Source organism: Megalobrama amblycephala, linkage group LG14, assembly GCF_018812025.1.
Source record: "Megalobrama amblycephala isolate DHTTF-2021 linkage group LG14, ASM1881202v1, whole genome shotgun sequence".
NCBI classification, from domain to species: domain Eukaryota; kingdom Metazoa; phylum Chordata; class Actinopteri; order Cypriniformes; family Xenocyprididae; genus Megalobrama; species Megalobrama amblycephala.
This window is the reverse complement of record NC_063057.1, coordinates 16,819,998-16,834,137: the sequence shown is the minus strand read 5'-3', so window position 1 is coordinate 16,834,137 and position 14,140 is coordinate 16,819,998. Positions and strand designations below refer to the sequence as shown.

Below are 14,140 nucleotides of genomic sequence, written 5' to 3'. Positions count from 1 at the left end.
TTGACTCATTAAATAAGCAGAAATTGCGTTTGCGATAATGCACTTACAGCCAGGATTTCTGAAGCAAGCCATTGCTCCAGGATAAAGTTAAAATATATATAGTTTTGAACGTTCATTTGCACATGATGAAGTAATTTAAGGCCTTAAGGTTTGTGGTAACAGTTTGAGTCAAACATATAATGATAATAATAATAATAATTGTATAATTTATGGGGGACAGTTGGCTAAGTGTTAAATATATTGGTATTATCAGTATTAGTGCTTTTGTCACAGATGCTGTCCATAGAGCTTAACTTAAATCTGGAAGATTATTTTAATAAAATTGTGTTTTTTCTTGCTTTGTCTCCTGATCGTTTTGTATGCACTTGGATGCAATTCCCTCAAGGCTTCAGTGTTATATTTGTCATTGAATGCGGGCAAGTGTTGCGGTTGTGTTTGTTCGCACGGGTGCTTTCACGCATGTGTGTTTCTGTTCGTTCTTTGACATCCGATCGCTTGAAGAGTTGTAGCGGGCCGTTACGTTAAGACCCCTCAGCATCAATCACACACAGCTCCCCTTCATTGTCCCAGGCCATCAGTCTCTCATGACGACCCCTCCTGACCCCCGTGGACCCGTGGGTTTAACATCCAGACATAAATCTGACCGTGTCGGACTGTGCACAGAGCCATTTTGGGTTGCGGTTACAGAACGCCACAGGCTCGTTGACAGAAAGAGCCATTTCTTCAACCGAAAAGCAAGTGGGCTCTTTTTCATGTGCTGTCAGTGTGTGTTGGGCCAGAGAGTGAGAGGAAGTGGCTCAGAGCCTGTCGGCTTCTGCGATTCTATTAAACACGGCAGCACATGGCCAGGACTGCATTGCACGCCCGCACCAGAAACTCAATCAGGAATTGATCGGATTGAATCTGAATCAAATTATGGTGTCAGATTCACCCGACAACTTCCTGTTTTCAGTAAATCAGAGTCAGAGTGAAGGGTGTTTACGATTTGAACGTCTTAAAGGGAGAGTTCACCCATAATTGAAAAATGCTGTCATGATTCATTCAAAATGTTTAATGATGCATTTGTGTGACATAGTTTAAAACTTTTCTTGACACGTTCATGCAGTAGTAATGCCAGATTCACGAATCTTTGTCAGTTTTTTTACTGAATCAGTTGGTCAAGGAACTAGAACGGATGTTAAAGGGTTAGTTCACCCAAAAATGAAAATTGTCATAAATTACTCACCCTCATGTCGTTCCACACCCGTAAGATCTTCGTTCATCTTCGGAACACAAATTAAGATATTTTTCATAAAATTCGATGGCTCAGTGAGGCCTCTATTGCCAGCTAGACAATTAACACTTTCAATGCCCAGGAAGCTACTAAAGACTCATTTAAAATAGTTCATGTGACTACAGTGGTTCAGCCTTAATGTTATGAAGCGACGAGAATAGTATTTGTGTGCCAAAAAACAGTAAGAACTTTATTCAACAATATCTAGTGACGGGTGATTTCAGAACACTGCTTCATGATGCTTCAAAGCTTTACGAATCTTTTGTTTTGAATCAGTGGTTCGGAGCGTGTATCAAACTGCCAAAGTCACGCCCCCCAGTGGTGAACCATTGAAATTTCGAAACACTTATGACATAACGAAGCCTCGTTTACTGAAATCACATGACTTTGGCAGTTTGATATGCGCTCCAGATAAAGGGTTTTTATTTGTTTTTTTTGGTTTTTTGGTTTTTTCCTCCATTGCAGAAACACCAAATGCCAGGTATGTGATGTTCACATATATCTTTGAACAGGATTTATTTCCAGGTATAACTGTGTACTCAAAATGTGTCTTTGACTCTCAACTATATTTTAAATAAACTTCAACAAAAAATGATATATGTCTTTTGTCATTGCATTCTTTCTTAGTTGACTCATTCCTGACCTAATGGCTCATTATGCAGCTCATTAGGGGCAGGGTCTTAATCTCCTCAGGTGTGAATCACAGCATTATTCATGAAGATTCACGCCTCTTTGCATACGGGCTCCCTAAACAAAAAGTGTCTTAGAAATTTAAAATCAATACATTGTTTTTTGTGTTTGAGTAGGCAGGATAATTTCCACATCATTTTGAAGCAAAAACTCTAGACTAAAATATACAATTCCCAAAAGTCTTGTGAAAAAAACATTTAGTATGCATTCCAGTGACTTTTTTTTTTTTTTTTTTTCAAAAAACACACATATACGTAATGCTCTCAAAAATACAAACATGTACATAATTGTTGCTCACATATTATTGTAGCCTAGTTTGTGCTGAATACAGTGTAATGAGATTTTTGTCATTAATATGTTTATAAACAACTGAAAAAAGCACAAATGTCAGGGCATGTCAAAACTACTCCAGGCCCCTAGATCAGCCTCAGACTCCTGAGGGTTAATGGTGCTTTTTATGGTTTGTAAGCTCCAGTCCCCATTCATTGTAATTGCTTGGAAAAGAGAAACCAGCACATTCTTCAAAATATCGCCATATTACATGCAGGTGAATAAATGATGTCGATTTTAATTTTTGGATGAACTGTTTTTTTTAAAGTGCACATTTCCTTTTGAATTCAGAGTTCTAGAGTGATTTCTTTCGCTCTACTCAAACAGACAGGCATTTTGTCTACCCTCAAGGAGTTGCACTGTTATGTAAACACGTACTCAGGCTTCACTTCCTCTTTTCATCTTTCTCTCATGCGCTTCTCTTTCTCTCTCCCAGCATGCAACTCCCTTTTCTCAGTATTTCCCCTCTCTCTCATCTGTGCCGTGGGCTTGCAGCCAGCCATGTTGTGTGTGTGTGTGTGTGTGTGTGTGTGTGGGATGTGACTGGTTTTAGTGGGCTACCAGGCCTCCTTCAGGACATAAGTGTCCCCCTATAGAACGTCTGTCGATGTCAGTCCAATTTTTCTCTCTTTGTCATCTTACCTCCTTTTTACTACCCGGCTTCTCAGTATCTCGGTTGTGTAAAGACAGCTAAACGCCCATGTTTGTCAGATGCGAGTCGATGAGCAAAGCTGCGAGAGGTGGAATATTCGATCTGAGAAAATGAAGAGGCTGCTTTTCGAGAGATAAACTGTAGCCATGACAACCGGGCATCAAGACATGCTGGGTTAAATAAAGTTGATTATTTTGCTTTTAATTTGTGCACATTTATGTGTGCTGACTCCTTTTGTAGAAAGAAACGTTAAAAAAAAAGAAAAAATAAACCTCTTTAGGTCAGGGTTGTGTAAACACGGTTTATTTGATAAATGGATTTGTGTGAAGACTTCACTTGAATTCCGTGTCTTTCCCAGAAGCCCTCTGTCATGGCGGAGTCTGATTAAAACATATGTCGCATGTGGTTATTTCATGTGGTGAAGTGTGGGCAGACAGCAGGTAGGCAGGCTAGCTGGAAATAAGCCGCTTTAAATAGCTCCGCTTCTAGTCTTTACTGCAAATGAATACTGATTTGAAAGGCTTTTATTTTTTATTTTTCTCAGCTTTGTACATACATCAGGAGGTTTGTTCAGATTGGAATATCAGACCTCCTCCAATGCATTCAATACTTTGAATACATTTTCCTTGAACTGCAACAGCAAAATTAGGTCTAGGAATAGGCAGAATAGTCAACCTGTAGTTCAACAGCCAATTTAGCTTTCACATACTTGCTGGTGCTTTGAAGTTGGCATGAAATAGAAATTCACTAAATGCTTGTTTTTGCTCCATCCATCAAGCTCACGTTCAAATCCGCCTCCATCCAGTCGACGACCGATGGATCGAAACATGTCCCGTCCTATATTGTCTTTTTTTGTCACTCAACCTTGTTAGCGGTTTCTTTTATATACATCGTTTTGTTTTCTACATTGTCATCTTTTGCGAACTTCCTCTAATAGCTTTGTGTAAAGTCAGCATTGGAGCAGAAAGTCTGTGTTGTTGTGTAAGGCCCCATATGCTGCCGTGTTTCCCTGGGGGCATCATCTGTGCGGGTGGGGAGTCGCGACGTGTGCCAGGCCCCTCAAAACCAGGCTGGGTTTTTGCGCAAACAGGCTTCGTTGTCATAGTTAACCCACGCAGAAATGGTACTAAACCGCTTAGCATTTCAACACCAACGCCACTGCGACGGGGGCCAGAGTGTCTGGTGATTTCTTACCTTTACCGTGCAGAAATTTCAGGCTGGTGGGAGTTTGTAACGGCTGACAGGAGGGTAGTGACATTAGCGGTGTAAGCCGCGGTATAAGCTGCGCGGCCGCCACTGCATCCGAACAGCTGCTGTCGGTGATATGAGGCTGAAGAGAAGCTCCCCGCATGCTGACATCTCGCAGCTGTTGATTCCCAAAGTGCCATGCCACCTGGGCACTTTTAATGCATAAATTTATCCGCTAAGTAACCACATCCAAGACTCCACGTCCACCTCTGCTCCACACACCCCTCCCCTCTGAGTTCACCCGACGTCACCCCGTCTTAAGTTGGTTGGGTCGGAAAACGCTGGATTTATCCAGCTTACAGTGGTTCTGTGTGTTTTCAGATGAGTGTATGACTGCGTGTGTGATTATGCTAAGTGACTTTATAGCGCTAGCTCAGTGTTTGCAGGTTAAGTGGATGCTGACAGTGTAGGTCGCTTAGTTGATGTGTTTGTCAGCATCCCTGAGTAGATTGATGTGGACTTTGGGACGTGTGATGGATGGTCGGTCTGCCCTCTGTCACCGGATAGACTTGTGTGCTTTGCGTACGTTTGAACCAGTGAAACAAAGGTTGACAGTGAAATCCCAGAGTGTTGTTTTTTTTTTTCCTGCGGTGTAGTACAGTGGTGCTTTACAGTCATATTAGCATGAAATGTTTTTTTCCCCCCTCTCTCTCTCTCTCTCTCTCTCTCTCTCTCTCTCTCTCGCGCATTACGCTTGCATGCATTTACCTGGAAAATGCGTGCAAGCTGTCGCTGGTAGTTCTCATCTTAATGCCTCGGGATTGATATGTGGAATTGCTTGGGCACTTGGAAGCATTCAGACATGTTAACACATCAGCTACATTTAGACATGGAGTTGAAAGCGTGAATTGTTTGTGGGTGGGGAGGTGGTTGCAGACTAAACTCCTTCAGACTAAAGAGGCTTACATACTTAAAAGCTATTTGGATTTCAGAAAGCATAACTGGACCTGTCTGTTTGAAGTTTCTCATTGGGCAGTGAAAGTCTATTCATATGACATGATCATTGAAAATCAGTAGATTTGCGGTATAAACATACTACTTATACCTCCCAACATGCTGTACACTGGTACACCAGCCTCATTAGTACTTGGCTCCATCTCCGCTCTTGCTAATCTTGTTAGCATGCACAGTAGCGAAACAGTACTGTTATATACTGCGGCTGATTCCATGTCCTGCTTCGATGTAGGCATGTGCTGGGGTCAGAGGTTATAGCTGTCAGATGTCAATCAAGAGGAGTTCAAACAAGCAAGGCTTAGTGCTGTTGTCATTCATGGATCTTTTCACATTGATTTTCTTCTTTTCTCCCCCTTTCCCCCCAGTCCTCTGAGGGAGCATATAGTCATGCATGCTAATCGGCTTCACGTTTTAGTTGCAAACAGAATATGGTCGCATTCCGTCACGGTCTTCCTACTTTATTGATATATTTAAGCAGTGTCAAGTAAATTATAAAGTTTGTATAGTGCTTTACACAGTACACATTGTTTCAAGGCACTGGAAATAAGTGCATATTGATCCAGAGCAATCGTTTTATTCTAGAAGGATTTTCACTTTTTTTTTTTTTTTTTTTTTTTTTTTTTCCCTCCATAAATGGCCACTGTAGATTGCACCTGAGATTAAAGGGAAAATGTTGTTCTATGTAATGTTTAATTTTATATTTATTCTAATTCTAACTTCTTTTTTTTTTTTTTTTTTTTTTTTACTTATTTTAATAGCATGTGTAGAACTCTATAATCAAGGGTTTCAACAATATTATATTTAGGTGGATTGGAGATAAATGTCATACTTTACCTATAGGGTCACCAAAATGAGCACTTAATTTTAGGGTTCCACCACACCTGAAATCCTAATTTAACTCCTGCGCAGGCTTGCCAATTCATTTATCTTCTGCAAAACATGCACTCCAAAAAAAAAAAAAACTTTTTCAACTTTTTTTTTTTTTTTTTTTCCACATAAAACAACCCGGAAACAATAATTAGTGATGCCATCATGAAGAACGCAAAAGGACTGGCGAAACCTTTTCTGCTCCGATCGTTCTCTTTTGGTCGTGCTTGTATCTATATCCAGGTTGTGGCATTTGTATTGTATTTCCGCAGTCGGTGAATCATTACTTTGATAATGCATATAGACAGCATATCCATCTGCAGTTGGTTGTGATGATTCTGGTGTATAAAAAAGCATTGGACGTAAAGGCATGTCTGTCTTGTTAGTCATTCCATACTGCTAATAGCTTCATCAATATGCACAGACGAATCGAGCAGACGGACATCATGGGTCGTAGACCTTAATTGACTCAGCTAAAACACCCTTATGTGTTCCACCTCTCCAATTACCATTCAGTTTTCCTTGTGGTGCCTGTATAGCCCAGCACTGCATAAGCCACATATTCAGCGGTGTTTGGGGCAGACCTAATCACACTCTGTGGAAGGAAATATGGTTGTGTATCTTCTGAAATCCATCTGCAGCCTTTTTCTTGTCCTAACCTTGGTAGATGTTTAGCAGTTTCCAAGTGTGGTGGACAGCAAACTTCAGGCCTTCTATTTTATTTCATTTAATTTTTTTTGTCATTTACCATGCACATTATTAAAAAAAAAAAAAGCCATTGATATATGTTGACCTTGAGTGTGAACTTGACCTTCAGCCTCCACATCTCAGTCACGATCTGTGGGTTTCTAACCGGTAGAGAGACTGATAAATATATGATACCTGGATATTTTTTGGATAAAATGTATATTTAATGAACATTCTGTTTGAATATCCTGGAAATAAAATAGGTTTCAGGTGTTTAATGTTAACTTCAGTTAAGTTTCTAAGTGTTTTTCTCCAGACGGTTGGATAGATTTACTGAAGTATTTCCCTCATTTGGAAACCTGAATTGTTTCACTTTGAAGAACTAAAGCACTGCTAGCAAAATATTCTCAGTTTAATAGACCATCTGTTTATTCCTATACTTGTTCTGTAATATAAAAAAAAGCTTTATCTTTAAATATACACTGCTAATGGCCAGTGAACCTGAGATATTTCCTGGCATACAATGCACCCCCCCCCCCCCCAAAAAAAACAAAAAAACAAAAAAAAAAATTCCTCCCCTTCATTGAATTCACATCTGAGTATTCTAAGTATCTAGTTTATGCACCAGCTCCTGAGTTTAAGTGGATGTGATGCACAAAGAATGCTGTGTGTACGTATGTGTTGGATGAGTGTGCCATGCCATTATGTCTCACACAGAAGTTTCAGAAAGAGCCTTCTCTTGAATTAATGAGCCTTTATTTCCAAAGGTGCCTTCATTGTGAATATAATGAATGCTAAATTGATTTACCAAGTATAATTTGATTAATAATAACCATGACTTTTTAAAGCATTATTAGATGGCAAGTGAAAGGCATTTTATCAAAAAAGCTGGATTAGACCAAGTTTTACCATCTTTGTTTTGTAGAGGTTACCTGCCTCAGGTGCAATGACTTATGGGTATTGTAGTTGCAGTGCAGCAGTGTTTGATGCATATAACTCTATTGGATGTAGATTAATTTGGCAGGTAAAGCTCAGTGTGTTCCGGTATGAACTGGGACTATACGTTTGATTCTTTCCCTTTGGCCCTGTGTGTTTGTGTGTGTATGCGCTCTGGGTGTTGATGGGGATTCGCTCTCGCTGGGCGGAACACACTCTATTGGAATTGACACGCTGTCACCTTTCATCAGCATTTGGAACGGCCCCCTCCCCTGAACTCGGTGTGTGAGAGATGCAGTTTTTATGAATGTAACTCTGCTGTATCTTTAGTCCCTGAAGAGAAGTCTGACCTCTCCTTGAGTGCTCAACACAACAGGGACAGACACACTAACATACTATTGACAAAAACTGCTGCTTCCAATGACTTATACTACAAATAATAAAGCAGTAAGCCAGTAAATAGCATGCATTTCTGTGATTTCAAGGTAATGCCCAAAACCTGTATTATAATTGTTTAAGCTCTCAAACTTGAGAAATCCGACAAGCAAAGATTGGTTCATTGTGGTTTTCAGGCAGGGTTTAACAAATTAATGTTTCATTAGCAAAACTATGCAATGAAGAATAATTTTTTGTTGTATTCATTTTGAATGTGTGATTTATCATAATTTTACCATTGTTTCAAACAGGGCTTATTCAATCAGAGTTTAGAGTCTCTCATTAGCCCATGTTAGAGGTTTTCACTCATGTTTCTGCTTCTAATGTGGCTTTTTTTTTTCGTCCTTTGAGGACTGTTGTTAATTTGCAACAAAGCTGTCGTTTCATTCGTTCTGTCTCTCACTCTGTCACACTTGTTTTTTTGTGGCTTATTGCTATGGATTTAGGCCACAGGCAGCTCAATGACAGAATACATCACAAATCCTTTCTCTTCATGACCCCGCCCAGCAGCAGTCATATACCTGCACTCATGTGGAACAAACAAGAATGGTTGGTTGCTCACAGAAGGTCATTTGCCCAGGGTGCAGTGTGTCTCTTTGAGTCAGAGTGCGTGTTTGTGGCTTCTTTTGTGCTTTTGCAGTGGAGGATACGTGAGAGTGGGTTTTTGCATATGTCCGCCTGTTCGCGTGTCTCAAGTGCCCTTGCCTCTATGGTGCGTGTCAGAGGTCACATGGCCACAGGAAGCACAGAGTCTGCGCTGACGGCGGTGCCAGAAATGACATCGTGACAGTCGGCATGGTAACAAGTGTTGACACTTAATTCTGGGTGACTGCAATTGGTCCTGCAGGTTTGGTTATAACTTTGTTTTACTGTGCCAGGGCATTGTGGGTAGTGAGGTTAGACTTAACGCCCTTGCTGTGGAGTGGTTTGTGGAGCGTGGCATGTTTAGATCTTCATTAACCCTGCCGTTTTTCCCCGAGGAATAATTTTCCTCCATCTTCCCTTGTTTTTGTCACGCCTCTGGGGAAATAATCGGATGTAATTGGGTAGTTTGACCCTGTAGTTTATCATTTCGTGGCTCACTTTTTTATTTTTTTTCCCCAGTCCTGGTGGTGGTGGTGGTGGTGAAATTGGCTTTTAAATGTTGGTCCTGCGGTCCTGGTGGACATAATTAGCTAAAACCAGCATTGTGAGGAAGCGCATATAAAAGTCTGGTTCATAATTAGCTTCCTCCTGGAATAATGGGGAAAACTTCAATAGCCGATGAATATCATTTGCTAATAAAGCCTCCAAACTGAAGGGACAGTTGCGTAAGAGCCTGATAATTCGTTATGTTTGTATTTCGTAATTGACTCAACCCTCAGCACTTAGTAAGCAAAACAAACTGCTTTCAATGCACACAGGGGCTCTTTTCTTGACACTTCATAACGCATTGATAAAGTAGAACTTCTCGCCCTTCGTTTTGGCACAATGCTGAAATACTCAAATTTATGATTTGCAACCGCAAGTCTTAATGAGCTCACTCTTTCTTCTTGATGCTTTGCCCTTTGTCTCTTACGGCTTTGCTCAAATCTAGCCAGTACCGCCTGTCATCCATAAAGTGCAGAGGACAAATGCAGCGTTCACACTGATGCCAACAGATGAAACCACTCAGATCTGGTCCAATCTGAGGTGTTAATAGGTTTATGTGAACATGAAATCAAAATGCACCCCATTTACTTCATAAACAAAGTAAGATGGGTTACAAACACTGTTGCTTGTTGACTTTGGTGCATTGGTAATTTTTAGATCCTGTTTTAAACTGTGGAAAATTTCTGTATTAACAGCTCTGGGCCAATTACGAAGAGAAACCAAAAGAAGAGGTGGCTCAGCTCCCAGAGGAGAAAGAACGTGTGGCGAAGTACAGATCCGTGTATGTCACCGAGATCACAGATGGAATGCACTTCTACGCACAGGACGTGGAAACCGGTGAGTGCTGTCCTCATTTCTAAAACCAATGCAGAAACAGTTGTCATGGTCCAGTTAGCCCCTGCTGGTACATACTGAAACTACAGACAAAATCTTTCTCTATTGATGGCCATTGTAAAATAGCTTTATAGTCTGGTTTTATATATATATATATGTCATTTATTTATTATATCTTTCCCCATCTTTGATGTCATGGCCCAAACTTAGTCGCTAAGTGAAGGATTTGGGACTCTGCACATTCTTATCAATCAGTCGATATCTGTAATTTAATTGTCCTGTGGCTCCGGGGGGGTTAGCCACATGACTTTTATGGATCAGGTGATTGACTTGAGAAAAAAACATTCTGTGCCCATGAGCAAAGATGGCAGAATGCAAGTCACATTCGTCTGCAATTGTGAATGGAAATGTTAATGGATAGCGTTCTACTTGGATTAAGCAGTGTCAGCAGCAAAAAGCCTTATGAATCACATAATTTAAATTGGCTTCCTTTGTTTTGTTTAAATGACAGGCTCTCAGGGTTTTTACACTAATGGGCATCTAATCCAACTCCATATTCAACCAGGCATGAATATGACATCATATCTGAAGGGCGTTTTTCAGACTCCAGATATGATGATTATTAAATGTAGCCGCTCCATCAAACTCCAGTTAGGTAACATTGCAGGTTGTGTTTGTTGCCCTCTAAATGCCCCAAGTGATCTCACTGCTCAGTGTGATAGCAGCTAGTCATTAAACATGACATTTAAATTCGCCCTTGGTAGTGACCTAGTCCATGATGGGGCCAACTGTCCTGTGATTCAAGGAGCTGTTTTAGTGAACAAACACACATTTCGTCCCTCTTCCGTTCAGATTCACACATGATCACAAACCTGTATGTGCACACACACACACACACACACACACACACACACACACACACACACACACACACACACACACACACACACACACACACACACACACACACACACACACTAAAACCAGTAGAAGATCTTAATTATGCAACCCACACTGTTGTTTGTTGCATAATTAGGGTCTCTCTACATGTTCCAGTGGCAGACTTCATTGGCAGAACCATAAAATTGACTTTCATTGTCTCTTAATGCGTCTTAATTCGCAAATTAATTAATTTGCATGAATTTATAATAACTGGTGTTGCCAGTAGTGTTACAATCCCATCGCTTTTAGTGTGCTGTTTGGCTTCAAATAACTGAGAACCTGCAGGTGAAAAACAACTAAGGGAAAACATTAAATAAAAGAGTGAGATTCTGTACCCTCGTGTGTTTATCACTTTAGTTCCTCAGATGACCTTTAACCCCTGTAGGCTGCCCTGAGAGGAAGCGAAGACTGTTGTGCCATGTCTAGTAACCATCATAACAAATGAATACCAGCAGCAAGTCATACACACACTCGCTCAGTTCTTTGTGAAGTAATTATTCAGGTTATCTGGTTAGCTGCAGGAGAAAAGCAGGTCACACCAAATATAGTGCAAAAAATGAAGGGAGACAGGAGATAGAAAACAGGAAATAGGTGAGGAAGTAGTGCGAGAAGATAAGGAAAAACGTTGAGCTGAATATGCAGTATGTTTGCAGCTTTGCACTGTTTTGGATTTTTTTTGTTTCTTTTTTTAAGGGCTTGTGTTTTTTGTTTTTGTCAGATGAACCAGCAAGTGTGCATCTTTTCCTTTGTTTAATTGGCCAATGTTTTTCACTGAAAGGATTGGAAATGGAGATGGAGAGAGAGAGAGAGAGAGAGAGAGAGAGAGAGAGAGAGAGAGAGAGATGTGCTCGTTAGAGAAACAGGATTGTTATTTTCAGCTGAAAGTCATTCCTCTTTCTCTCTCTCACACTCTCTCCAAACTGCGTTAAGGAGGTCTCATTCCTTGTAGAGCACTTCAAAGCAGAGCCCTATAAAAACCTACAAGCCAGTCGCTTTGCAATTTCATTACCGGTTTCTCACAGCAGCTTCAGAAAGACAGGAAAATTCAAACAGGGCAGGCAAGATTTTCATAAACACTTTGAAGACGAGCCTTTTGATTATGACATAACTTTTTATGTCTACAAATTCCATATCTAATAATTCCACTTTCTTCCTTTATGGTGGTCTTGTTGAAAGAAGCATTGGAGTTTCATATTTGAATTTTTAAAAAATTCTAATAGAATTTAAAAAGAAGTCATGACTTTGAGATATCAGATGAAAATACTGTGGATCTCAGGGCTTCATGTAAGTGTGTGATGTGTGTGTGTGTGTGTGTGTGTGTGTTAGGGCTGCACGATATATCGCATGAGATTGTCACGCGCATTTCGTCAGTAAAGCCAGTTCCCTGATTACCGCTAAATCGCCATCACCTGCTTTCAAATGGAGCGGCATTTAATAGACAGAACCGTAGATCACTGAAAAGCCACGCAATATCGCGTTCATATCGCAGATGAATCGTCTTCGATAATGAACGCGATATTGCGTGGCTTTTCAGTGATCTACGGCTCTGTCTATTAAATGCCGCTCCATTTGAAAGCAGGTGATGGCGATTTAGCGGTAATCTGGGAACCGGCTTTTCTGACGAAATGCGCGTGACAATCTCATGCGATATATCGTGCAGCCCTGGTGTGTGTGTGTATTAGGGGTGTTACGGTACATGTATTCATCCCGAGCCATCACGGATCGGTGAATAATCAGATGATGAATACAGTCAGTCACAGGCAATCCAAACTCCAATCCAGAAGGGGGTGCATGCGGTAATGCAACAATGTTTGCTAACCGCCACGTGAGGAAAAAGAAGCAAAAGAAAAGACAATCTACGCAGACATCCAAAACGAGCTCAGATGGCACGCAAGAGACTGCTAGTAGCCTATAAGCTGAGTTTCGATACATTTTTGGGACACGCTCCACATGAAAAGGAAACCGGGATGGCAGAAAGCGGCATCTTGGTGGTTTTCTTTATTTTAAAAAAGCACAATGACGACATCCTCCAGATGTGCCAATCACCAGAGCTAGGCAGAAAAGGACTACAGGAGTGCAAATCTCTGCATAATTGTTCATTATTCTATTTATTTTGTAATTTTATAACATAAGATGTTTTGTAGCTGATTGTGACCTAAAAACTTTTTTTTTGTTTTGTTTTTATCAGCCCTACAAAAAAAGACCTATGCAAGATTGAATTCTGTTTACAGCTTAGTGCTTAATACACTAAAGGAGGCTGTACTGTACCAACTACCTCAGGGAGGACTAAATGCCGCTAGGTGGAACAAACTGTAATTTGCATTAATGTCCTTTCAAAATAAATGAAAAGATTTTTTGCCACTTTAAAACATTGGAAGCTCTGTGGCACTTTAACATTAAACACCTAAGCTTTAAAGAGGAAAACAATTATATGAAACTCTAACGCTTTTTTTCATCAAGGCCACATTCATAAGCTTAAAAAGGAACAGGACAGTCATCGTTGCATCATTGTGATTTTGATGACCTTCTTAAACAGATTATTCATGTTAATTTTTGCCATCAGTTATAGGAAATTTTCGCTATTAGTTGACACCAGAGAGGATGTGAAAAGAATATTTTGATCTTTTCAGCATTTGATGTGCAGATAATAGTTGCCCCTTACCATAGTGTCTGTCGAGTTCATTGACTTGTTTTAAAAGAAATTAAGGTTCTCGGATAAAAAATTTTACAAATTCAGTTCACAGATCCACTTTGTCATCATGGAACAGGTAGTCTGTGCCAATAAATGCACAGCTATTTCCTGCACTCTCAATCCATGTTTTCTGACGACTTCAAACCATCTCTAAAAAGAAGTGTGGAGTATTGCAGCATATCACACCGTAATTCAATCCGAGCACATGTCTGCAATATGTGTTTTGCCACTATCATCATTTCAGTGTAAATAGTAATCAAATCAAGTTTTGACAAAATCTGAACATGTCTGCAACCTCTGCATAGCTATTTTCCCCAGCGAATCAAACTCAGGCTGTTATACAGAGATGTGTTGACTGAAAATAAACAGCTCTGATTGATTTTGTGGTATCACTGGGCTGAAGCTGCCATCTCTTATGAGCACTGCGCAGTCTGCGGTTAATGCATGGCTTGACGCTGTGATGATCTCA

The 14,140-nt window shown here is 40.3% G+C and overlaps 1 protein-coding gene across 1 annotated transcript in view; it reads left to right on the top strand.

Moving 5' to 3' along the window:
* Positions 1–14,140, top strand: part of snd1 (staphylococcal nuclease and tudor domain containing 1) — a 184,031-nt gene that overhangs the window by 141,240 nt on the left and 28,651 nt on the right. The window contains exon 18 of the mRNA XM_048157179.1: positions 9,899–10,040. Coding sequence (XP_048013136.1) covers positions 9,899–10,040 — 142 coding nt within the window. The remainder of the gene's footprint in view (positions 1–9,898; positions 10,041–14,140) is intronic.